Source organism: Tursiops truncatus, chromosome 1, assembly GCF_011762595.2.
Source record: "Tursiops truncatus isolate mTurTru1 chromosome 1, mTurTru1.mat.Y, whole genome shotgun sequence".
NCBI classification, from domain to species: Eukaryota; Metazoa; Chordata; class Mammalia; order Artiodactyla; family Delphinidae; genus Tursiops; species Tursiops truncatus.
This window is the reverse complement of record NC_047034.1, coordinates 119,326,561-119,354,433: the sequence shown is the minus strand read 5'-3', so window position 1 is coordinate 119,354,433 and position 27,873 is coordinate 119,326,561. Positions and strand designations below refer to the sequence as shown.

Genomic DNA, 27,873 nt, shown 5'->3' with positions numbered 1-27,873 from the left:
ACATTAAACAAGATGGCCTTAATTGATATTTATAGGACATTCCATCTAAAAACAACAGGGTACACTTTCTTCTCAAATGCTCATGGAACATTCTCCAGGATAGATCATATCTTGGGTCACAAATCAAGCCTTGGTAAATTTAAGAATATTTAAATTGTTTCAAGTATCTTTTCCGACCACAATGCTATGAGACCAGATATCAATTACAGGAAATAATCTGTAAGAAATACAAACACATGGAAGCTAAACAACACACTACTTAGTAACCAACAGATCACTGAATAAATCAAAGAGGAAATCAAAAAATACCTAGAAACAAATGACAATGAAAACACGATGACCCAAACCCTATGGGATGCAGCAAAAGCAGTTCTAAGAAGGAAGTTTATACCAATACAATCCTACCTTAAGAAACAAAAAACATCTCAAATAAACAAACTAACCTTACATCTAGAGCAATTAGAGAAAGAAGAACCAAAAACCTCCAAAGTTAGCAGAAGGAAAGAAATCATAAAGATCAGATCAGAAATAAATGAAAAAGGAATAAAGGAAACAATAGCAAAGATCAATAAAACTAACAGCTGGTTCTTGAGAAGATAAAAAAAAAATTGATAAACCATTAGCTGGACTCATCAAGAAAAAAAGGGAGAAGATTCAAATCATTAGAATTAGAAATGAACAAGGAGAAGTAACAAGTTACACTGAAGAAATACAACGGATCATGAGAGATTTCTACAAGCAAATATATGCCAATAAAATGGACAACCTGGAAGAAATGGACAAATTCTTAGAAAAGCACAACCTTTCAAGACTGAACCAGGAAGAAACAGAAAATATAAACAGACCAATCACAAGCACTGAAATTGAAACTGTGATTTAAAATCTTCCAACAAACAAAAATCCAGGACCAGATGGCTTCACAGGCAAATTCTATCAAAAATTTAGAGAAGAGCTAACACCTATCCTTCTCAAACTCTTCCAAAATACAGCAGAGGGAGGAACACTCCCAAACTCATTCTATGAGCACACCATCACCCTGATACCAAAACCAGACAAAGATGTCACAAAAAAAGAAAACTACAGGCCAATATCACTGATGAACATAGATGCAAAAATCCTCAACAAAATACTAGCAAACAGAATCCAATAGCACATTAAAAGCATCATATACCATGATCCAGTGGGGTTTATCCCAGGAATGCAAGGATGCTTCAATATACACAAATCAATCAATGTGATAAACCATATTAACAAATTGAAGGAGAAAAAACATATAATCATCTCAATAGATGCAGGAAAAGCTTTTGACAAAATTCAACACCCATTTATGATAAAAACCCTGCAGAAAGTAGGCATAGAGGGAACTTACCTCAACATAATAAAGGCCATATATGACAAACCCACAGCCAACATCATTCTCAATGGTGAGAAACTGAAACCATGTCCACTAAGATCAGGAACCAGACAAGGCTGTCCATTCTCACCACTATTATTCAACATAGTTTTGGAAGTTTTAGCCACAGCCATCAGAGAAGAAAAAGAAATAAAAGGAATCCAAATCAGAAAAGAAGAAGTAAAGCTGTCACTGTTTGCAGATGACATGATACTATACATAGAGAATCCTAAAGATGCTACCAGAAAACTACTAGAGCTAATCAATGAATTTGTTAAAGTAGCAGGTTATAAAATTAATGCACAGAACTCTCATGCATTCCTCTACACTAATGATGAAAAATCTGAAAGATAAATTAAGGAAACAGTCTCATTTACCACTGCAACAAAAAGAATAAAATATCTAGGAATAAACCTACCTAAGGAGACAAAAGACCTGTATGGAGAAAACTATAAGACAATGATGAAAGAAATTAAAGATGATACAAACAGATGCAGAGATATTCCATGTTCTTGGATTGGAAGAATCAACATTGTGAAAATGACTATACTACCCAAAGCAATCTACAGATTCAATGCAATGCCTATCAAACTACCAATGGCATTCTTCACAGAACTAGAACAAAAAATTTCACAATTTGCATGGAAACACAAAAGACCCTGAATAGCCAAAGCAATCTTGAGAACGAAAAATGGAGCTGGAGGAATCAGGCTCTCAGACTCCAGACTATACTACAAAGCTACAGTAATCAAGACAGTATGGTGCTGGCACAAAAACAGAAATATAGATCACTGGAACAGGATAGAAAGCCCAGAGACACACCCACGCACATATGGTCACCTTATCTTTGATAAAGGAGGCAATAATATACAATGGAGAAAAGACAGCCACTTCAATAAGTGGTGCTGGTTAAACTGGACAGCTACATGTAAAAGAATGAAATTAGAACACTCCCTAACAAACACCATACACAAAAATAAACTCAAAACAGATTAAAGACCTAAATGTAAGGCCAGACACTATAAAACTCTTAGAGGAAAACATCGGCAGAACACTCCATGACATAAATCATAGCAAGATCCTTTTTGACCCACCTCTGAGAGAAATGGAAATAAAAACAAAAATAAACAAATGGGACCTAGTGAAACTTAAAAGCTTTTGCACAACAAAGGAAACCATAAACAAGACAAACAGAAAACCCTCAGAATGGGAGAAAATATTTGCAAACGAAGCAACTGACAAAGGATTAATCTCCAAAATTTACAAGCAGCTCATGCAGCTGAATATCAAAAAATCAAACAACACAATCCAAGAATGGGCAGAAGACCTAAATAGACATTTCTCCAAAGATATAGAGATTGCCAACAAACACATGAAAGGATGCTCAACATCACTAATCATTAGAGAAATGCAAACCAAAACTACAATGAGGTATCACCTCACACTGGTCAGAATGGCCATCATCAAAAAATGTACAAACAGTAAATGCTGGAGAGAGTGTGGAGAAAGGGAACCCTCTTGCACTGTTGGTGGTAATGTAACTTGATACAGCCAGTATGGAGGTTCCTCAAAAACTAAAAATTGAACTACCATACAACCGAGCAATCCCACTACTGGGCATATACCCTGAGAAAACCATAATTCAAAAAGAATCATGTACCACAATGTTCATTGGAGCTCTATTTACAATAGCCAGGACATGGAAGCAACCTAAGTGTCCATCGATAGATGAATGGATAAAGAAGATGTGGCATATATATACAATGGAATATTACTCAGCCATAAAAAGAAACAAAATTGATTTGTTTGTAGTGAGGTGGATGGACCAAGAGACCGTCATACAGAGTGAAGTAAGTCAGAAAGAGAAAAACCAATACCATATGCTAACACATATATATGGAATCTAAAAAAAAATAAATGGTTCTGAAGAACCTAGGGGCAGGACAGGAATAAAGACACAGACGTAGAGGATGGACTTGAGGACATGGGGAGGGAGAAGGGTAAGCTGGCAGGAAGTGAGAGAGTAACGTGAACATATATACACTACCAAAGGTAAAACATATTGCTAGTGGGAAGCAGCTGCATAGCACAGGGAGATCACCTCAGTGCTTTGTGTCCTCCTAGAGGGGTGGGAGGGAGACGCAAGAGGGAGGAGATATGGGGATATATGTATATGTATAGCTGATTCAATTTGTTATACAGCAGAAACTAACACACACTTATAAAGCAATTATATGCCAATAAACATGTTTTTTTTAAAAATGCTAAGTATTTTGAGCAATTCTATATCAGAAGAACGTTTTGCCAAGAACTTTTCATTTGAATTTTAAGAACATAAGAAGGCAATAAAAGCTGAGTAAATATATATGCAGGTTTATTCCAAGTTCCCAGTCACCTTGAAAACTATGCGTGTTCTTTGATCATTCTTTGTGTAGCCAATCAATTATCTTCCCAACAACTCACTATGACAAAATTCATGACTTACATCATCTACCTATACAGTAAAGATGTTCCTGTGTTACCTTTGTCATTGAAACATTGCTTACAAAGATCCAGGATTAATCACAACTCAAGACCACAGCTGTTCGAAGATAACATACTCAGAAAGCTAAATTCTGTCCTCCACACAGTAGCAAGAATCTTTTCAAAACTTTCAGCTCATGTCATTTGTATGCACTAATTTTTCCAATGGCTTCCTACCTCAGAATAAACTCCTCCCAACGGCCTATAAGTTTTTCCCTCTGGCCTCATTTCCTCCAGTCTCTGGTTTGTCCATTCTGCTCCTGTCACACTGACCTCCTTCCAAATTCTTCACTCAACAACGATGCTCCCAATTTAGACTCTGTGCATTTGCTGGGCCTTCTGCTTCCTGTGCTCCTTCTTCACATGACAGAGTGGCTCACCCCTGCACCTCATTCTGGTCTTTGCTCAAATGTCCCTTCACTGAGAGAGGACAGCCCTAAAAAATACTACCCCTTCCTCAAACCATCACTCTATGTCCTTACCTTGACTTTCTTTTCTGCTAGCACTTAGCCCAGATGCCCCATTACATGTTTATCTTTCACTTGTTAGGCACATCTCCTCCTTGAATATAATCTCCCATATAGGGAAGGACTTCGTTATGTTCACACCAGGGACAGTGTGGCATAAAGCAGATACCTAACAAATATTTCAGAAGAAATCTATTGAAACAAACAGCTATATGCTTTCACAATTCATTCAGAAATTGTATTTAGACTGCAACTCATAACACGTGATTTTCTTGTTCTTTCATCGAGACCATTCTATCCTGCCTATGTGATGATAAAATTGCATTTTACTTTAGTCCTAACAATTTTTAGGTCTATATTACCTGGCCAAGCACTATGACTTCCACTGATTCATATGTAAAAGTATAAAATGCCTACTTCTACATACATTTTACTTTATACTATATGATACTTTATTCTTAATATATTATTTATATTCATAATGTATAAATTATATTAATTTGACAAATCCACATGAATTGTTCCATCATTAGAACACCATGTGTCACAATGCATTAAGACAGCTTAAATTAAAAATAACAGAGAAAAATAAACACACAAAAATAACACTATGCCCTATAATACTGAATTAACTCTCAAGGGCACTATCTCATTGTAGCTAGCAATTATAATCTTTTACCTTATCCACTTCACTGCATATGACATATCTTTTATATAAATTCACCTGATTTGTTGGTGGACTGGACAAAGCCCAATTAAGTGTGACATATTATAAAATAGTTAGAAGGAAGTTATCATTTTATGTTATCAGCCTGAAAGGTAAGAAGGCATTGACTGTAGTACTTTACAAATTTATCTGTTACTATGATCTTAAGTGAAAACAATTCAGATTAAGTTGTATTAACTTAGACTCAACAAAACATCATTCATTGTACATCATTTTTTCAGCCCATAGACTTATTCTTAACATAATCACAATTTTTATTCTAGGTCTAGTTGAAATTGATTAATTCAGTGCTATACAAAATGAGATAGAATCTTTTACACATTATCTCAGCCCCCATTTCACTGCAATCTAAGGTTCTAATCAGGGAGCTAAATAAAATACACACGTTTCAATCTTCACCAGCCTTCTGATCTAACTCATATAAGCTGTGACCTAAATGACCTTCATTTCAAGCATATAACTTTGATTCTATCCCTCTCTCCCTCAGCCACCTTACTGAAGGCTCAGTTAAGGAGGAGGAACCACCATAACCTCTTTGCTTGGCATCAATATCAATATAACTCACGATACTTTCAAGACCTGGCTTATTTTATCTGAAATTTTCTTAGGAATATAAAGGCTTTTGAGAATATCTGTCACTTCCTTTAGTCTATTATTCTAAATATTTACAAATTTATTGCATCATTTCCTTAAGTTTATTTTAAAAACATTAGCACCCAGCTGTCATAATCTACTAATCCTTAGGTTTTGGTACCATAATCCTTCTACATCGTTCTGAATATTTTACATGGTCTTTGTTTTATTTTGCTTATTAATATCTTATTTTCCACTGTACTTTATTCACTCTGCCTCTGGGCCTCTGTAATAGAGAAATTTTGTTCTTTTGTGGAAGATGGACCATAGAACAAATCTACCAGTTCTTACAAAGAAGGCAACATATTTTTAAGAAAAGTTGCAAAGTTATGATACCAAGGCAATACAATGGCATAACATATACAGTAAATAAGAATAAAAGTACAGTTATATGTGCTGATATAAAAAGATATTCAGGATACAGTGTTAAGTGAAAAAAGCAAGTTGTAAAACAAAAATGTATCATGTTTCCATCTGTATATAAAAATAAGGTCTGTATATATATAATATATGAATGCACTTATATATGTGTGTATATAGAGAAAATTTTCTGGAATCATGCACACAAAAAAACTTTTCCACAGTTATCTATCTCTCAGGAAAAAGAATAAAGGCCAGGGAAGGAAGCCTTTAGCTTTCATCTTATTCTCATCTGTTCTGTATAAACTTTTCAACCAATCTTTTCAAAGAAAAAATTGTTTTTCAAAAACCTTAAAATGTCTATTACCTTTGATCCAGAAAGTAAACTTCTTGGAACCTAGCCTAAGAAAATAATTATTAATTTCAAATTATCGTAGGTAATAAGATACTAGAGTACTACTAGTAGTAGTAAAAATAGGAAAAATAGGGAAATGTTTACATTATGAACAAACCACAGAATGGAATAATACACAGACATTAAACATATTCATGAAGATTACATAATAACATAAAAATACTTATGGTATAAGGTTAAGAATAAAAAGCAAAATATAACATTGTATGGAAATATGAAAACATAACTTGTAAACTCTAACTTTAGAAATAAAAAGACTGACCATATGTTAAAGGTGATTTTTGTGTGTGATAAATCTATAGATAATTTTAAGCCATCTTTTCTCTATTTTCTAAATGTTATTTCATAAGCTGTTAATGAAAAATAAACACTGATAAAGAGGTTTGGTACATATATTAGAGCATAAGAGAGATAAATAATCATAAACGTTGTCATCTAGTGTTGAACCCACCTCAATGAAAAGATAATAACAAAATGTTTTAAAATTATAGATGTCACCAAGTCAAGAACACAAGTTTCCCATAATAGTTGAGAAAAATAATAAACCTATACACTCTTCATTTCACAAATCCAGAGGGGGGAAAATAAAACCCACTCTCGGGCTTCCCTGGTGGCGCAGTGGTTGAGAGTCCGCCTGCCGATGCAGGGGACATGGGTTTGTGTCCCGGTCCGGGAAGATCCCACATGCCGCGGAGCGGCTAGGCCCGTGAGCCATGGCCGCTGGGCCTGCACGTCCGGAGCCTGTGCTCCGCAACGGGAGAGGCCACAACAGTGAGAGGCCCGAGTACCACAAAAAAAACCTCACTCTCTTCCAAGTGATATGATCCTAGTCGAATACTTCTGTTATTCTATTTATCCCCTAATTTCAACCTATATCATGTGCATCTTATTTTACAAAAAGTTGTCTACTTCCATAAATCCAGGTAAACAATCTAGTTTTCTGAAGTGGAAATAAAAGAAATACTAGTAATAATGTCAATGTTGCTACTGAACTTTAACATCCGTACCTTTTTGGTCAGCAGTTTGCCAAATTGTACAAATTTTCTAGATTATACATTACATGTACCAGAATTGAATGATAAAATCCAAGATCAAAAATTTGAATTATTTTATAAAGGGGCTTCAAATGTATGGTAATAAGAATCTTTACTCACATATGGCAAAATCATTTTGAAAATTTTGGGGGTCTTAATGTTATAATTCTAAGGCAGAGGTTGGCAAACTTTTTCTGTAAAGGGCCAAACAGTGAATCCTTAGGGCTTCGTGGGCCATAGGGTCTCTGTTGCAACTACCTAACTCTGCCCTTGTAGAGCAAAAGCAGCCACTAAGAATATGTAAATAAATAAGCATGACTCTAGTCCAATAAAACTTTATTTTCTGGCACTGAAATGTGAATTTAATATAATTTTCACATATCACATATTCTTCTTCTTTTGATTTTTTCCAACCTTTTAAAAATGAAAGAAAAGAAAAGAGAAAAAAACATTCTTCACTCACCGGCAATACAAAAAGAAAAGGTGGTAGGCCAGATTTGGCTCGTGGGCTGAAGTTTGTCAAACTGCTCATTCTAGAGTTTTTGTTTAACGTATTCCAAGGTTATATCCCTTGCTACTTCCTGCTGTTTGGCATGCTTTATCCTCCTCCATTCCACCTTCAAAATCTTATCTAACCTTTAAAGCCTTCCTCAAATATGTCCTTCACGAAAACTTTCAAGGTGACTTCATCAAATGAGTCTTCTCTTCCTTTGAAGCCCCATAACATGTGTACCTTCTCTGGTTTTACATGTGACTACTGACCTTGTCCAGTTATTGGCGTGCCAAGCCTTCCTCTTAACATTTTATGGAAGGAACCCTCTCTTACACATTTCTTATTGACCACAGTGCATAGTAGAAGGCTAATGATAATGACTGAATGGAAAGATAACTATTCAACATCCTCAATTCTTAGCTGTAGGTACCAGTGGTTTAATAACAGCTTTTAAGTTTCTAAAATAAATGTTATAGACATTAAAAGCATTCATAAGTTTTCAAACGTAGATGAATTTTAGTACTATTAAAATGTGACAACAAATTTTACCTTGGAGTCAAAAAGAATTCCCACCATGTTGGCAGGGTAGACAGATGGGAGAGATTAGGGAAAGGCCTGAGACACAAGTTATAGGGCACAGCGTACTATGTGAGAGCCAAATAGCTGCAGGCACAACCGGCCATCCACAGGACACAGCTCAATCCTTTAACTGTCCTCCTAAGGTTGAGAAAAGTATCAGACCTTCCATGTGTCTAAGGTACTGGGGCCTGATCATCCTAGGACATGCTTCAAGACTTTCTATGTCAAATGGAACTGCCTAACACACCCAAGAAACCCCTGGATCAGAAAGTTACTCCGTTTCAGAGAACTTAAAGTGCAGTTTGGAGTTTTCTATGAAATTTTTATTTAACTATAAATTCCTATTGCACAGATAAAATTGGAAACCTTTAGAAACTGGCACCACTCTCCCTGAATTCAAATCCTAGGAATGCTTCTTATTAGCTGTATGATGCTTGACATCTTACTTAACCTCTACAAACCACAGTTTTGTCATCTGTAAAAAGGAGATAATGATAATAGAACCTAACTCATGGGGATATTGGGCTGTTGTGAGGATTAGACGAGTTAATATATGTAAGTGTTTAGCACCAGCACATAGCAAGCACCTATCAATGTTAGCTACATGTACATATAAATGCATATTTGGATAAGAACAAATAGCATTGCTAATACTAAATAACTTCTAAAAAGCTACACACACCCTTGCCTTCAGACATGTATTGTGCTTTATTTGATTCTTGAAATAGAACTGTCATAGGAAGGAATTTACAGAAAATAGGAAACAGGCTACTTAAGAATTATCAAGTAATTTTTTAAATGCAGTAAAGGAAAACAAGCTGAAAATACACGTATGATCATGTGACACAGAGAGAAATAGGAAAAAGTTGAATCCCTCCGGCATTATCACAATAGTATTTCCCAAGCTTTGGCAGAGTGCAATGACCAAGATCAGCTTCCATGCATAGAGACAATGGCAGGTCAACTCAATGGCCATACTTACCACCTTTATCCATCCTACGGGGACCTGCCTTTTTGTCCTTCACCTTAGCAGCGCTTCCTTCCCAAAGGTTACTCTTACTCTTTTCCTTGTCTTCCTTGGAAACATGTTCCCTGGACTTCTCAGATAAGCCCTCTGCAATCACTCGGGTTCCTTTCTCTGCTTCTTCTTCAAGAACATTCTCCAAGTTTTCCTCTATTGGCAGAGGCTTGGTCTCCACATCTACTTTTATTATTTCTTGGTCTTCAGTTTCGATTTCTAGAGAATTCTCAAGTGGAAGGTGGGTTTTTCCTGGCTCATCATTTTCACTCAACTCCTGGGAAGATGGACTTCGGACACTTTCATTTGGACTGTTCTCAGCGTGGGCTTCCCTGTCCCCCAGTGCAGATTCATCCTCACTGCAACTAGAATATGGGTGACTTTTGGATGAGGTTGATGAAGCAGTTCTTATATCTACAAAAATTAAAAATGACAACATCATTGCTTGTCCATAAAGGGAAATTTAATAATAATAATTGTGGGAATTATGCTAGTAATTAATCATACTAAAATTTTTAATATAGTTTAGTAGATTTGATACCCTTTCCCCATAGAGTCCACATAATCGTCATGATAAAGAAAGACCTATGTAATCTGTGAGTCTATACAATTTTCAATACGAAGTCATATTTAACTGAAAACCAATTGTATTTGTTTATTTGTTGAAAGCCATTTCACTGGAAAACCTTTGTTAGTATCTATTTTGTTACAGAAGAAATTGAATAATCTTTCACTTGTTCAGCAAGAGCACTTATCTCATTATCATCTTGGATGTATCCACAGTATTCTCTGTGCATAAAGTTTAAATTTTTATCTACTGTAACACCCGCCATACTGGTACACCCTGGTAGCTCGGTATGGTAAGAATATCTATGCATTTGCATAATACCTAGATACTTAATACTTTGAGATAATGCTTGTGTGTGTGTGTGTCTGTGTGCATGTGTGTGTGTGTGTGTGTGAGATCTGGTCTTTTTTATGGGTTCCCCAGAAGCAGACACTGAGATGAGGACTCAAGTTCCAGTGATGTATTAAAAATATGCTCCAAGAGAAACTCTTCTGGGTGTGGGTAAAGCAGGGCAGGGAAGGGAAGAAGTCAATCAAGAGAGCTATTTCAAGCAACATCTCAGCCTCAGCCTGATCCCATGGGAACCTCTGAAGTCTAAATTATATTAGAATTTTTCTTCCCTTGAGGAAGGAGCTGGGCTTCCATACTCTGCTCCAGTCAGACATAGCTACAGGCCACCCTGGGGGGAACATGAACTCTTGGCACTCCCTTGCTCTTTGTGCCTGAGGGTGAAGCAAACCCAGTAGCCCAGGGCTGTCCTCTGAAGAAGACAGAGGATGCAGAAGCTGGAGATGGGCATACAGAATCGGCAAAAGAGATTCTAGGCTATCTATGCAGTACATTGATGTGATGCTACAGACATGCAGTCTGGAAACTTACCAGAGCCAAAAATGGTTTCGTATTTATTACCCACAAAAACTTCTTTAAATCTCCAAGAAAGTAACACACACACACTGACACTGTAAGGAAGATGCACTGCCTTGGGCCAGAAAAATACAAACTTGCCTTTCATTTTTTTTAACCAAATAGACCTGTGTTTATAATTTTTTTATAGAATATATTTTTCAAGTGAAATAGCCCATACTTACAAGCTTCTTAGCTTTCTTGTTTGCTCCTCTCTGTGTGCTCCTGATTCTTTTTTCTGTTTATGTTTCTTTCTGCTTGTCAGCTGCCCAGATGGCTGTAGCAGCTGAGGCAGAGTTTAAGGGAAGAAATACCTGTCTTTACTCTTATCCTCTTCCCTCTAGCCCCAGTGGCTCTCCATGACAGGGCTTAGCATTTTAAGTATAGTCACTGAGACATACTGAGTTCCCACAAAGATGTGAGAGATTCTACACAGCAGTAAAAAATAAACTCCAAAAAGCCTTTAAGCAACAGAACCCCTTAAGTACAATTCCATTTGTTCTTATCTTCCAACTACCTTGACAGGCACCAGATGACCACTGTTTCTCAAAGGAATCACATACTTCAGCCACTCATTCTTTATCTCCATTGTATAAGATCTGGATGTGCTGTCTCTCGGTGGGGAACGTACAGATCAAGGACAGTCGTTCTCTATCTTATTTGTACTAGTTCAGAAATTTCAGGGACTATGATTTCCCCCTCTCTTAAGCACCTCACATTTGTTTTTTAAAAAAGAAAAACAACTCCCAGTGTGCTAGTGGTTTGTTTGATCAGTGGTTTTCATTAATTGCACAATTAGCTAGGATACAATGTTATAATGGTTCTGCACGTCCAAAAATATCCGTATCTACCATCTGAGTGTTGACACCAGGACTCTCACTTTTGGCTCTGAGAGTTGTTCACATAATTTAAAAAATGAGTGCTCCTCTTTCTTTAGCAGCTTCTATTAATTGTATTATTTTATTTCAAAGGCTGAAACATGCTCTGGTTCAATTTTGAGTCAGTCCTTAAGAAAGATCAGGTGAATGAATGGCCGCTGAGTGGCAAGGCTACCTGACCTCCCATAGAAACTCATTTCAGTTTTCAAATTTCTCTCTAACCTCCCTGTATAATTTCATTTCACTCTCATTTCTCACTCTCATTTTCATACAGACACTGGGGCCAGGCTGTGCCTACAAAAAAGCTCAAAATGCTTTAGGGCCATGGAATGGGATTTTCTACACTAATTTTATATATTCTCTTAGAAATAAAGTTTTTATGTGAAAACTTTCATATAAAGGAACGTTTTATATAAAGGAATTTTAGGGCCGATATGTAAATTGTAATTTTTTTTTTTCATTAGGAGGGAAAAAGTTGTCTTGGAGGTATGTTAGGAAACAGCTCTGCCTCCTACCAAATTCCATTTCTCTCTCCAGTGCTCCCTCCAGGTACTGATGCTAAGAATCTGCCCTTGGTCTTCACGGTAGGGACCTGATCTGCACCCACTGCCTGAGTCCTTGGACAAAGCCAGTGTGTTTGGTGCCATGGTTCTACACCCTAAGCAGGATCTCTGACTTTTCTCTTTCCACATTCAATCAGTCCCCAATCCTTCACTGTTTTCTCTTTTCATGTCATCATAACTGTTCATTGATAACTATTCCTTCTTTTCCGTCACTACTATTTCATGCAACATGAACTTGAGAGAAAATACTATGTTTTTCTGTAAGACAAACTTAGGTGTTCCAATCATGACTAAGCTACTCATTAGCTTTGACTTTGGTTATGCTACTTAACTTCTCTAAGGCTCTGTTTTCTTGGCTATAAAATGGGAATCAATTCCAATTATTGCTATCCATAAATCATTGCAGAAATTACCTGATAAAAATTAATCTCACCAAATCAAATAATCATTGCTTTATGATTTTCAGTCTTCTTCTCTCTCTGATATCATACATGATAAGTATATTCTAATAAATTTCTTTCTTGTGATTTCACCCTGTATATCACATTAAGCATAGTAGTCACAGTTACCATTTATTGAGGAAAAAAATAAAACCTGATCATGATTATGCACCTACTCTACCAAGCACTGAGGTAAGCACTTTACAAACATCTCATTTAATCCCATGGAGTAGTTAGTTACCTTCTTTTTCTAGATCTAGAAAGTAAGATTACTTTCTAGAAGAGATTACTGACACATATATAGTAGAATATGTAAAACTATTTTCCGTTTGTCATCCTGGAGTGGTAACAGTGGAAATCTAGCTAAGAGAAGCAATAGTGGGTTCATGACAGTGGGTACCCTCTGTTTGAAGGCCTTTTGGCAGATAGAGTGGTCTTGGTTTTAATACAATGGGTCATTACAAAAGAAGCATTTTACAAAAATTGCTCCTTTATAGCTAATGGACGTTGGGTATTATTTAACTTCCGTTAACCAGCCATGCATTTCACAAGATTTTATTGAGTGCCTCAGTAGTGCCATCTCTATGTACAGGGCAGATTCAAAACTGTAGAGAAATACCTCATAGAAAAGTATTTTATGTGAACTAAAAGATGCTGCTGCATTTAAGTATTCACCTGAAAGCCATGACTTCCTACTTCAACAATCCAAAAGTGAAGATGAATTGAGGAATTCTTACAATTAAGAAAAATTAAAATGTGACTAATCATGCAAAACATCACAGACATAGATTCTAGCCAAAAGCTGCCTACAATCTTCCCCTAACCCTCTCTGGTCCGAGGAGGAGTCAAGTGACACTGAAGTCCACAGAGCGTGGTCTCATAGCATGTACAATTTCAACACAGAAGGAGCAGGCTTCCCTCATATGCATCCCTTCAAGCCCATAGTCAGGCCCAGAAAGGAAGAGTGAGATACTGGAAGTCAGTAAATCAAGTAAACAGAATATTTTTGTGATTCTGAGATTTTCAAAGTCTTTAAGGCCTACTTATTCAACAGACTGAAAAATAGCACAAGTAAAATACTATCTTTCTTACTAGAAAAAAATTTCACTTTAATTCTTATGTTCTTTTCTTTGTATTCTGAGAACAGATTCTCTCTCTCTCTCTCTCTCTCTCCCCTTCCCCCCGTTCTCTTTCTCACAAGGAGCTACTTAGTCTTTACCTCTTACTCATAGGTACTATCATCCAAACTGTCCCTAAAAGTCTATTCTCAGCAACATGACACTTTTCCCCTCAACTTTATAACATTCATCTATGACAATATATTTTCAACTGGTGAATTAGCTCCTGGGGTTGCCAACACAAACACAGAGAAAAGGAATCTGTCATTCTTTTTAAACGATGGGAAGTCTCACACATCATTCCTAAAGCAGGGTCCTCTCTTAGTGGGCATGCAGTCCCTGGCACTCCATCACTTGCAGGCTGCTCAGCACAGGGTATTCATCAAGGCGGGCCGATGCAATTGCTCACTGGCAGTTTAAATGGGGCCGACTTGTCACAAGAGTGACAGCCCGGGCAATTGTTTGCCCTCTGGGAACAGGTGCAGGCAGGTTCAAATGAAACACATCCAAACACTAACAGCGAGATTCTTAATCATGTCAATAAAAAGGATGTACCAGTGTCTAGGATTCAGTGGTCACAATATGCCTCTTACACTTTTGAAGATGAAGTGCTTTCTGGCTTTTCAATAGATTGTTCCAAGGAATCTATCATGTCATTATCATTTTTAATGCACATTTCTTGTTTGCTGGATGAAATATCTAATTCTGATACTCCTCATGCTACAAAGCATGTTTTTGAATAACACAGGGTCAGGTTATCAAAATAAAGGGATGGAAAATAAAGGAGCCTGGTGGTGGAGGAAAGAAACAGTAGTAAGCAATGAAATTTTACTTCAGAATAATGGCAGAGTTTTAATGTAAATACTGAGGATGCAAAGGAGCTCTTTAAAAGTATTATTTAATAACACCCTTATTGAAAAAACAAAATAAAATAGTTAGCCAGTTTAATTTTTGGCTCTTAAATCTCCCAGCATTGTGGACTAGATTTTATATGTTCTGATAGCTTTCATTACACATCTATTTAAAATATTATATGTTCTATATCTACATAATGCAGCTAACTCTATACAATGTTTTTAATAAAATTCCAGTAATAATCATATAGTATAAATGTAACTAGATATCATGGCACTAACCAAAGTATTTTAGTATTCTTGGTGTTAATCAAGTAACTGCTTAATATTCACAAAATATCTTTAGGAAATTACCTCTGTGAGGAATAACAAAGACAACATACAGTCCTAGCTTTTGTAGTATAATTAATTTGTGTGTTATTAAATTAGCCTGAGGGGCGAAATTTAACACACATGAAACAATGAGTGCAAAATCAACTACTGAATGATAGAGTTTCATAAAATAAAGAGCTCAGTGAAGGCTGCCGAAGTAGGAGAGTCTCATGGAATAGGAGAGTCTCATGGAAGAGGAAGGGGATGAATTGGAAACAAGCAAAAGGCCTGGAAGTGGATTGGGGGAGTCAATCCAGGAAGGAGAGAGGTAAATTTGGGTAAAATTAGAAAATGTCCATTTTAATTTCCTCCGTTTAAAAGTAAAACAAAAAACAGAGGCTAAAAAATAGGATAAGATGAAGAGCTCAAGGTAAATGCCTCCAAAATGTACATTCTTAAGGAAGCAAAATCCTTTTATTGGGGGGACTTGCTTTAATTTTAGATAAGTGGACATTGGCTGATTTGGAGAAATGTTATATTGTTTTTTTCCAAAATCCAGGCTCTGAATTTTGCGTCTTGGCTCCACCAGTTTCTGGCTGTGTGAGTTACTCAGTCTCATCATTTCCACGTTTCTTTACTAGTGAAATGGAGATTAAAAGTACCTACTTTTTTTTAAGGTTTTTTGAAGTAAATCAGATAATTCATGTAAAATATTTAGCACAGCACTTAGCACAAAATAGTCTTAATGAACAGTACCTATAGGATACCTTTTTAAACATAAAATTCCAGTTATTTAAATGCAAGTAGTATTCAGTGTTAATGTTGACCCATCACTATCAGTTATTCAATAATTACAGGTCTAAATGATTAAAGCCTTCCCTTGAAGTAAGATTCAAGTACTGCCTACATCCTTGTCTGCTTAAACAGAAAAAATTACTCTATCTTGGAAAAAAATCCATTTGATCCCAAGAAAGCAAGTTGATTATGCAGTACAAAAATAATCCCCAGATTACCATATGTTGAAATAATGTACTGACCCTTTGTGAAATCAATATTTGATAATTCACCACCATTATTGAATAAATTAAAAACTGAGTCTTTCTTTGTTCTGAACTGGTTATATTTATATGCAAACACACTTTCAATCTTTTTCCAGGTCCAAGTCACTTGTATAGTTTCTTTAAAATTTGATTCAGGTGACATCACTTTTCCGTAGAATTCTTAAACTTTTTCTATGTCGTATAGGAATATAAACTTAAATCCAATATTCATATTCAAAATGAGGGGAAAAAGCTATGTTTCGGCATGCCTAGAAACATAAAGTGTAACTATTGAGAAATTAAAGAAAAGGCCTAATTTAAGACTTTACAAAAATTTTTCAATGCTAGATCATTAATATAGAGTAGTTCTTTCGACTATAATAAAATGGCAGCAAAACTTGTTTTCAAATATATTGCAAGTTAAAATCACTCTAATTTTTCACATTGTGCTTCACTCTTTACTCTGTCAGGAAGTTCAGGATTAAATTTTTAGTTCAAGCATAGTCATGGTCTCATGTGCAGTTCCTAGTAAAATTATCTTCTTTCTTACTCTAAATAATTTCTGTTCTTTATTTTATTGTCTTGTATATGTCTGCATGAAATTTTAGAATAGGTTTGCTTGAACTCGTTCTTGAACAGAATAGAACTACAAACTAAATATTTGTTCTTGTGATTACTTTATTACTTAATTTACTCTTATTTTGTATAATCCCTATGTATTCCTTGAATTCAAAATTTTGAGATCTTATACAGAAAAAAATTTGAGAGGTGAAAAGAATGAGGAAAATTGACAGCAATTCAAAAAGTCATCATAATGTTACCTCATTCTCTAGTCTAAAGCAAACTACAAAGACATACACATACTTAAATATAAGACAGGGTTATTATTATCACTGATAAATGCCCAGAATGTACCAGGGAAGATATTTTATTTACTAAGACCCACATAGCCTTGGCCAAACCCTTTCATGGGACAAAGCCAGAAATGTTTTCCTTCTTTGGACATTATTTTGGTAATTTAAGGTGTTTAAAAAGGTCTTAAATATTTAAGATATGCCTCAGATAATGAGGGTTTCTTTATCTACCCGAAAAGCTCTGTATTTTCCCTGTGAACATTCAGAGTCGTTTTAGGTTTGAAGATTATAAGGGATAAGCTTTGCCAAGAGCAATAATCCTTCCATAAACTAATATGTCAGCATCTGCATTCCAGGTAAGTTAAGAAAAAAACATGAACATAAGGGAGGAATTTTCAACTTTTCCCTTAATTGAATGAGAGCTACTTTTCATTTTGCCAAAGCCACAAAAATGGTGTATATGTGTGTGTATATAAGAGGAGATAGTTTGAGATGAAAAAAGGGTAGTAACTTTCTACGTAAATAGAAGATGTGTCACTACAAGCTTCACGTGACACCCTGCTGAAAAATCCCAGCAAACTAAAGAAAGAGAAAGTATTGAAGAATGACTCCATAATTTGGATATCTATTGGAGAGGGGTTGATCAGCATTCTCGGTTAGGGAACCAGGTTCCGAACAGTCTCTTAAAGAAGATTATCTCATTAAATATAAGGAAAAGAAAAGTAGTGAGTACACTTGCTAAACAGCCTATGTCAAATGATAAGCTAATCAACTTGCCATGTTTATCCTCTTCCAATTCACTCTCAGAGCATCCATCAACCTCATCTTTCACACTGTCATCAGCATCTGATGCCTTCCACGAGGTTTCACTCTCCTTTTCAGCATCTAAAAGATCTTTTTCATCATCTGAGGGTGACTTTGGCATTCCATTCATTGGATCATCAGCCTGTCCTTCATTAGCTTTCTCATCTTGTTTCTCCTCATCTGCTTCGAAATCTTCTTCATATTCTGAGAAAAGAAAAGCTCCACTATGAGAATGAAAGTAGAATCCCTAATACTTAACCCATTTCATTTTAATGAGAACTTTGACTCCATTATCCTCTCCTCTCTGGGCCTTTCTTCACTTCTTTTTCACACAGTTAGTGAACATGGAAAACTAATAGCAAATGATCAAAGACTGCAATCAGTTACATATACAAGAGCAGTAAAGAAATGAAACTCCAGGGGCTTCCCTGGTGGCGCAGTGGTTGAGAGTCCGCCTGCCGATGCAGGGGACACAGGTTTGCACCCCGGTCTGGGAAGATCCCACATGCCGTGGAGCGGCTGGGCCCATGAGCCATGGCCGCTGATCCTGCACGTCCGGAGCCTGTGCTCCACAACGGGAGAGGCCGCAACAGTGAGAAACCCGCGTACCGCAAAAAAAAAAAAAAAAAAAAAAGCTCATTTACAAATGGACATCATCATCTACAATAACCAAAATGGACAAGAGAAGAACTTGATAGAAAACAATAAATTAGAAATAAATTTAAAATGAAGAGAACAGGATTATAATAATGAAAGTTAATTTGGAGACCCAGTGAGGCCATATTTTATAGGAAGAATGTTCAAAATATTTGGATATCAAGTTAATGAATAGTGAAGTGGAAAATATTCAATTAATCAAGTCCAAAGGCCCTGAGAAGTAACACTGTGAATAGCACATTCTTTGAGAGAACTAAATGGACATCAAGAAAAGGCATTATGAAGGATTCTGTATCTGGGCCAGAACTGAAATCATATGCATTATTCATCCCTACAATCAATAAAATAATTACATTCCAAGGATAAAAATTCTTATAAAACAGAATATTCCTGTCACAGTCATAAATTTGCTTCATTTCTTCAGAAGTGTAACACATCTGTAGCAGAAAAAGGAAACTGTCACATCAGATAAACGCCATCTGTCCCTTGTGGTTATAATTTTTCACCTTTCATATTTAATTGTTCCCCTTTTTCTTCCACCAAAAACTAAAAATCTTGAAGTGACAACATGCCAAGTATAGAGAGCAAAAGGATTTCATGCAGAACCAATTAAGCAAATAAACAATTATCTTTTAAAATAAAAATTACAGGAAAAATAAAGTTTTCCCTATTTTGTGTGTTTTAGTTATTAGATAGTCTGGCTTCTTCTCCAGCAGTGGGGGCCTTTCGGGTAATTACTTGAGAGCTGTCCACTCTGCCACAATGAAGGAAACTTAATTTAGAAATGCATGCCCTGTGCATATGAAGAAAGCTCTGTTAATGCAGAGAAGGGATGAGGGCGATGTGAGAAGAAAAGTGAGATCAGAAACTGTAATGAAAAAAGGCAAACAAAGAGAACTCACCACGAGAAAGTTTTCATGAAAGAGATTTAATATGGAGAAAGAGAAATGTGAATCAGTAGAACAAAATTATAAAATAAGCAAGAAGTTGAAAAAATTAGTTTATATTGCATGATGGAAACAAGACATACTAATAAAAACAAATATTTTGATTCAAATATTTCAGGCCAAGTAATGGGATAGCTTCTCACTTGGTTTAGTCAGCTGTCAATCAATAAGACTTTATTGAGACCCTTCTATTTGGAAGAGGCTAAAATTGCAAGATAAAAGACATTACAGTAACACAACCCCTGCCCATCAAGGAATCTCCAATTTTTGTTGAGGAAATAAGACGTAGGTACACAAGAAATACTGTACTCATGTTAGAAGAGTTTTTATACATGACCCTCAGTAATGTTCATTTTAACACTATTGGGCTCAATTGCTGTAGATTTTTATATAGGACTCATGATTAATTATGTGAAATAGTGTCAAATAAGTGGAATAGAGTCAAACAAGGGTGGAAAGTCATTTGGAGACTGTGGAAGACTTTCTAGGAGTGGTTGAAGTTAGCCACAGAATTCACACACAGAGAGAAACACATTAGAAAACAAGAGATATTTGCTGCTGGTCACAAGATAAGCAGGGGCCAGACAGTACATGAGTAAATTGCTGCAAGTCCATCAACAGTATTACAGCGTGGTGAAATATGAGGGTTCTGGAGTCAGGCTGTCATGTGTCCAAGTACCAGTTAAAGCACAGCTGTGTGACCTGTCAATTTGCTCAACATCTTTAAGCTTCAGTTTCTTCACCTATGATATGGGTGGTACCTGCCTCACAACGCTATGGGGACTATTAAAAGCAATAATCCCTAAAATAGGCTTAGTATATTGCCAAGGACAGTAGGCTCCTAATAAATGTTAGAGATTAGTAGTAATCATGATTGATTGGGGGTGGAGAGAGTTGGTCATAGAATAGGAGCAATCACACACAATATGTGCTTTATCGACAGCAATACACTTTAATGGAGGCACCTGGTTAAAATCAGAGTCGTACAAGTGTCCACAATTAGGACACAATCGCAGTTATATTATTGAAGCAGACCATAAAACTGAAGGACCATGTAGTGAACCACAAGAACAATCCCTGAATCCTATTTGGCAGGAGCTTCAGTGTTTTCTCTCAAAACACGAAATTCAAGGCTGCCCTGCCTTTGTTCTATCATCACATTTAAATATTAGCCTTCTATTAACCAGGAACACTGCATTAGCATCACAGCTCAAAGCACACCTCCTTTGTCTCATCTACTCATGTTTTCAATATGAATGAACTAGTGGCATGCTTTCTGTATCTCTTTTCATAATTTCTTCTGTTTCCCCATCTCATCTTTCTTCTTCCAGAGAAGGTAATTAGCTTGTTGTTTACCATCCCCACTAATGAGGAAGCAAGTCAACGCGAGGTCAACATCAATCCCTCCTCAGCTCTCCCTCGCTGACCTCCTCACAGGCTTCTTGCTGCCCTGACCATCAGCGGCTGTTCTACAGAGAGCTGAAACCTTGCTCCGCTGTTTCTTCTTTCCTTAAATGGAAATGGGCATTTAAAGTCCATTAAGGAGCCAACACAGAAGGAAGAACTTGGGAAAAGCTGTTTAATAGTCATAAAGTATGCTTTATGGCACAGGCCATGTTGGTTTAAGAAAAAAAATACAGAAATTGAACATGGCCTAAATAAACATACCTGTATGTTGTGAAAGTTAAAACACGAAAACACATCCCATTTGTTAATTGCTCTGCTGTTGCTATTGTTATGTACAGATATTGTAAAATTTTCAGTTTAAGATAAGAATAAAGACTAGAAAGGATCATGGAGAGAGGTAAGCTGGGTCAAAGTGTTAGGAGGGAAATCTTTTTTAGATAGTCACATTATTTCAGTAATAAACAGATAAAAAGTCCAATGCTGTAACAACTCTGTAATTATTTTCTTGGATTTCTGAAACTGTTGGGCGGCAACTAGAGAAGGTGAGGAAGAAGAGACCTAGGAGATGCCCCTTTCCTGATACCAGCCCTTCCACACTCATCCCAGCCAATGGCTAGCACTCCTCTAATCCAGGCTTTGTCTCCTGGGTGCAAGAGGGGCACTCAGGCAGCTCCCCTTTTCTGATTCTTTGGACATATCACCCACAACCAGGTAACATCAAGGATAGCTTGTACAGCAGAGGAGGTTATACGTACAGTGTTTGAAAGTTTGGGCTTTGGAATTAGACAAGCCTGAGAATTAAAGGGTAGCAGAGTATGCCACCCCAAACTATGCCACTTGGGCATAAGGTTTATTTTGAGCTGAAGGCAATTGAGAAGTAGTAAATAGAAGAGAAGCTCTCTGCCCTCCCCCCATTTCCCTAAAAGCAGGACATACATTTTTGAAGGTGTCTCCCCTCCCCTCTCCCCCAGCAAGGACAAAAGTTAATCATAGGGGACAACTCTGATCCTTAGCAGCCCAGAGATGGCACCAGAGGAATCAACATAACAAACTTCACTAGAACTAGCCCTTATCTGCCATTAGTTTCCACATAATATTTGCCTTCCCACAATTTGTTGTCCCTGGAAGCTCAATGTCCTTTTCCTTTGCCTTGTCACTTCTTGAAAAAATGTATTTTTCTTTTATTAAGATACTATATAAGCCCAAGTTCTAACCACCCCTTTGAGTTACTCAGCTGAGTGCTCCCATACATATGCACGATGCACCTGCTAATAAACTTTTGCTTGTTTTCCCTTTTTAATCTCTTTTGTCAGTTTCATTTACAAGGATACAGTTAATAAACCTAAGATGGGTAGAGGGAAAAGTTTCTCCTTTCCTACAGTATGAAACTTAGTTCTGCTACTTTCTCTCTGTATGTCTGAGCCTCATTTTCTTAAAATGGAGAGAGTAATAATATCTACTACATCAAAAGGTGAGGGTATGTATATATATAAGGTAAGGAGATATATATATATATGTGTGTGTGTGTGTGTGTGTGTGTGTGTGTGTGTATGCAGTTAGAGGGGGGAAAGAAATGAGGAGAAAGAGGCAGAGGAGAAGGATGAAGAGGAAGAAGATGAAGAGGAAGGAGAGGAGAGTGAGGGGAAGGGAGGGGAAGAACAAGAAAACCAGAAATGCGGACAAGCTCCAGGACCCCAGGCCTACATCAAATGTTTTCAGTTATAGAATACTCTATCACTATATAATCATATAGGTTGTTCCTACCTGATGCCAAAGCATCAGTTTCACCAAAGCAAGTACATCAAATACTGAAAAAAACAGGCAAAATTCTGTTTGGTGAAATGGTCTCTCCCTGCATAAGTGAACAGAGCCTCTGGCTCACACAGACGCAAACTCTCCTTTCCCGCCTTCCCCTCCAAGCACCTCCAACCCCCTGGAGTTAGGCTGCCCTCCTCTAAGACAGGCCACACAGAACTCCTTGCAAAATGGTTGAGAAGGTGGTCAGGGATTCCTCACCTGCAACACAGTTGCCTGAAGATCGAAACTGAGTAACAACATTTAATGGATATTTTTGCAAATTTTTATAATCACATTGTAAAGTCTTAAACAAAACGACCACACCAGGCAACAGCAAAAGGACCCAGTGTTACCCATTACCATATTTAAATATGTTTTCTTGGTCATCTTCCCAGACTTCTTGTCCTGGCTTTTCTTTACGTTCCATTTCTTCGACAGCAGTTCTCACTTCGCCGATCCCTGTATGTAGTTCTTGAGCTGAAAAAATGGCTGAAGCTGAGGTTTTGCTCCCCTTCATCTCTCTCCTTCTTGGTATCAGGTACTCTCTATCCTTCCTCAGTTTCCCGTCACCCTTCATCAATCCCTCTCTTCTCTCAATACTCTTTTCTTTCCTAGGTTTTGGTGAAGTTGTTTCTTTGTCAAGGCCCATTGCAATAATGCACCTAGAAAAAAAATTAACATAAAGTGTTGATTAACCTTTATATATAGCACAATGGAACTGCAAAGATCTTTAGATCACTTCTCTTATTCCAGTAAGAAATGTTACAAGACACATATTTATCATAGTACACAGAGTTAATTAAAATAAACTACTTTCTCCTTATTAATACCAAAATCTTGTAAACACAACAATTCTTAATAGTTTTACCCACAGCAATTACACAAGAAAAGAAAGCAACTTAACAACAATGAATTATAGTCTCAAACTAAACTTTGTGCCTTAAAGTATATATTTGGCCTTATAACAGAGATAGATAGATAGGTAATTTAAGTCCTCATATTAGAATTATGTGATAAAAGAACATTCAGGTTTATCAATAAAAGGAAGCTGAGATAAAAATTATCAGAAGAAAGATGTCATTCGGTCTTTGATAATTTATTATTCCAACAAGACAACAACAAAAAGACTTACATACAAAATTGACTCTAAATAATTATGATTGAATTTTTAAGAAACACAATCAGTTAAATATTTTTGTGCCCTTTAAATAAACACTTCAGGAGCCTGAATGCTCATTTTAACAGAACTGTCATTATTGCTTTTAGAATGGCCTTTTGAAACCTGTACCACAATCTTTTGGTGATTTTTCCTGGCAATAAGCTTTTGTTTTGGAAAATGGCAATAATCTATAGAGGTCATAAAGTCATTCTAAGTCAAATCTGGTGAACCAGCAAATGATCTGAATGTTTTAAGACATTAAAAAATATTTTAAAAAATCAGTTATAACAAAAGTAACATTAATAAATTCATCTATAGCTTTTATCCTATCTCTCAAGTTAATATCAAAATAGGAATTCCAATAACTATAATACATACATTAATAAAAATGATGACTATGATAACAATAAGAGCATCCAGCACTCCTTCTGTGCCAACCTCTTTACTGGGTACTTTATATACATGGTCTTATATGATATATTCCCCTACAGACCAATAACTTAAGAACTATCATTATCACTTTACAAATGAGGAAACTGAGGCTTCAAGGATTCCATGACTTGCCCAAGTTCACCCAGCCGGTTAGTGATAAAGCTGGCTTTCAGCTCAGGACTGTTGGACTCCCATCACCTCCCACTGAAGTACACCCATATGATTAGATTACAGGTATAGCCTTCTCAGATGACTAGTTACACAGACAAATGTTACACTGCTGGGCTTACCACCAGGGCGTGCTCACAGTCTCCTCACAAAGACTAACAGAATGTGGAGAAGTTTTCACCAAGGCCTGGAGACAATCCCTGACCTGAAAGAGGTGTCTGGCAGCTACCAGTCTCCCCACTCCTCCTCTAGAACTTCACACATTCCCTTCTCTACATGTCACACAACTATTGGGGAACTGGGTCAATTAGAGTGGGGTCAGAATGCAGTCAAGACTTTCCAGTCCAGGAAGAATAGAAACAATACGTAAAATCTGAAAATTGCCTCTATGTGAATCAAGTCCAATGGCAATTTCTTAAACTGAAGATATCACTGAATTTCAGCCATCCCTAGACTAGCAATAGCATAGGAATTGATCTTAATTCATTCTCCCAACAAGTAAATATGAGAACTTAGTTATATCACTTATCCTTTCACTATCTCCCCATAAAATAAAGCTAAAAGGATATGCACTCAAAGTAACTATCAGGCTGTGAAAAATGGGATAATCAGAACATACTTACCTCAGCCATATTAAGCATGATAAATTATTTCTTGACTATAATGATGATATACGTAGCACACTGCTTTCCTTGGAATAAAGGTGTCATGAATCTTCAGAGAATATGATTACTAGCATTCCTTCTGTTCAAGCTATTCTTCCCTTATCAATGGCAACACCAAATACATTGATTTGGAGCCTCTGATATGCTGTTACTTTTAGTTTATGTTGTGACTGTGTAGAGGCTTTGATGCCTCCCTACTGCATGCACAGACTTTTTATTGCCCATCTGCTTAAGGGAATTAGGCAAACAAAGTGGATAACATCTGTGCTCTCCTCCTCACTGACTACCTATTTGACTTCTGAGTATAATATGAGGTGTTGATTCTCATTACTAAAGCTCAAAGCAATCTGCATCCTCTTGGTTACGCAATTCTTTTTCCTGTGTTTCACTTTAGCAACTGAAAGTAACTACCATGACTCTTCAAAGAGTTCCCATGATTGAGGGATGGATACAAGTGTGGAACCACCATACTTTGGAAGTGAACACTGCTAAGCTTTTCTTGTTTTCTAAGGACCTTAAACAGGTAACTCCAAAAATTTCTAAATCCTTCCTCCTTAAGCGAGAGAAGAGGTGTGAAAGAGTCATCTAGCAAGTGGGACAGTGAATGGTCTAGGGCAATGTATCAGGAATGCCTAGGTATATTTAGGACCTACCTGAGGTTGCTTTTCTGTTCCAAGTCAAATATGTGTTCTCCATATATGTGGACAAGTCATTTGTGGGCAAGTCATTTGTTTAACTCCCAGGAAAGCTAATGAGTTTGTATACAATCATCCACGTGTGAACACATTGCACTCTTTGGGAACTGCTGTATAAATCCAAGCTATAAAATGTTTGGTCCTAAACACTTTCTATCGAGGTTTAATAATCAGTGCCAAAATCTGATGGATGGCATCTACTCTCCTTTCAACACTTAACTAGCTTCTGTACAATTCTTTATATGATTTCACTTGGTTCTCTCTAGCTTCTTTCTTTGAAGTTTTCAAATAATAATAACAAAATGGTTGTGATGTTTAAGAGTAAGTTCTATTACCCTCAACTAAAATGCACAGTTCTCATATGACACTGGTTTTCATTTTTTTCTTAGCTTCATAATCAGCTGAAGCTAAGGCTCCAATCACTCTTTGACTGGAAAATAGAAATAATCAGCAGAGAACTTCCAGTTGATCCCAACACAGCCACCAACTTGCATCTCTCTCTGCCCTATATGCCATCTTTCTTCCTGTTACTACAGAAGAATGCTTCCTCTCATCTAAGGCTAACACCTCCATTTGAGCCCTATATCCCATCTCCTCTAGTCTACTCAAGCACTTTGCCCCAGCAATTTCTCTCTCTATGTCACGCCTGATCAATATGTTTTTGTTCCCCCTAGGGTATCAACCCTATCTATCAGCTTATAACCATATTATAATATCTCCCATCTTAAAATATAATAAGCCCCCTTGGGCCCCTACATCCTCCCTCCTGGCTGCCACCCAGTTTCCATCCTTTAGAGCAAAACTCTTTAATAAGAGCTATCCATCATCTCTGGCTTTAGCTCTTCTCCAATTATTTCTTAAACCCACTCCAAACAAGCCTGCATTCCTACCACTCCACAATAGCAACTTGTGCCGAGATCACCAATAACCAACACATGACCAAATAATCATGCTCAATCCCGAATTTTCATTTTGCTTCACCTAACCACACCTTCGACCCAGTTGATTATGTCTTATTCTTGAAACATTTTGTTCATTTCCAGGACATTGCTTTCTCTGGGTTTTCTGTCTAATCACTGGCCTTCCTTCCTAGGTTTTTCCTGGTTCCTCTTTATCTTCCTCACCTTTGAACTAAAGTGACCAGAGCTTATTACTCAGGCATCTTCTCTTACTGCATTCCATTCTTAAGCAGTCTCATCCCATCTTATGACTCTAAATGCCATCCATATGTAAACAATTCTCAAATTTATATATCTCCAGCCTGGACCTCTCACCAGACCCCAGATTCACAGATCCAACCACCTACTCAACATTTCTACTCGCATATCTCATAGACGTCTCCAACTCAGGGTGTCCAAAACCAAAATCCCCTCCTTCCACTCCCAAAGCTGCACCTTCCATAGTCTTCCCCATGTTAACTGGGCATCTTTCCAGTTGTTCAGGTTAAAAACTTTTCAATCATCTCTGACTCTGCTCTTTATCTCATGCCCTGAATCCAATCCATCAATAAATCCTGTAAACCCTACCTTCAAAATATGTCTAGAACCTAATCACTTGTAACTCTTCCTACCACTCTCTCTCCTCTGGATTAAAGTAGTTTCCACCCTTCCCCACACCCTCCCTATTTTATTTTTCCCATAGGAGCTACTATCAGATCATGACAGGCCATTGCTCTAAACCTACCTGAGAGGCTTCCCATCCCTCTCAGAATAAAAGTCAAAGTCTTTGCAATGACCATAGGACTCTACATGACTTGACTCCACTGTCTCTCTGACAGTGACATCTTCTATCACTGTCCCTTTCTCACTTTTGCTCTGATCACACTAGTTTACATACACCAAGTATAATCCTGTCTCACACCCTTGGTATATGCTTTTCCTCTACCTGAAAACCTATTTGAAAAAGGAGACATTTTTTTCTGGTTTCTGCTCGAAAGACATCAGAGAGGCCTTTACTGACCATCCTACATA

General features: G+C 37.0%; 1 protein-coding gene across 2 annotated transcripts in view; it reads right to left on the bottom strand.

Annotated features, from left to right (window-relative positions):
- ERICH3 (glutamate rich 3) overlaps positions 1–27,873 on the bottom strand; it is a 111,452-nt gene that overhangs the window by 14,852 nt on the left and 68,727 nt on the right. For both annotated transcript variants that reach the window (XM_033864803.2, XM_073788334.1), the window contains exons 10-12: positions 23,145–23,446; positions 17,950–18,180; positions 9,607–10,056 (exon numbers count right to left, since the gene is read on the bottom strand). In XM_033864803.2, coding sequence (XP_033720694.1) covers positions 9,607–10,056; positions 17,950–18,180; positions 23,145–23,446 — 983 coding nt within the window. The remainder of the gene's footprint in view (positions 1–9,606; positions 10,057–17,949; positions 18,181–23,144; positions 23,447–27,873) is intronic.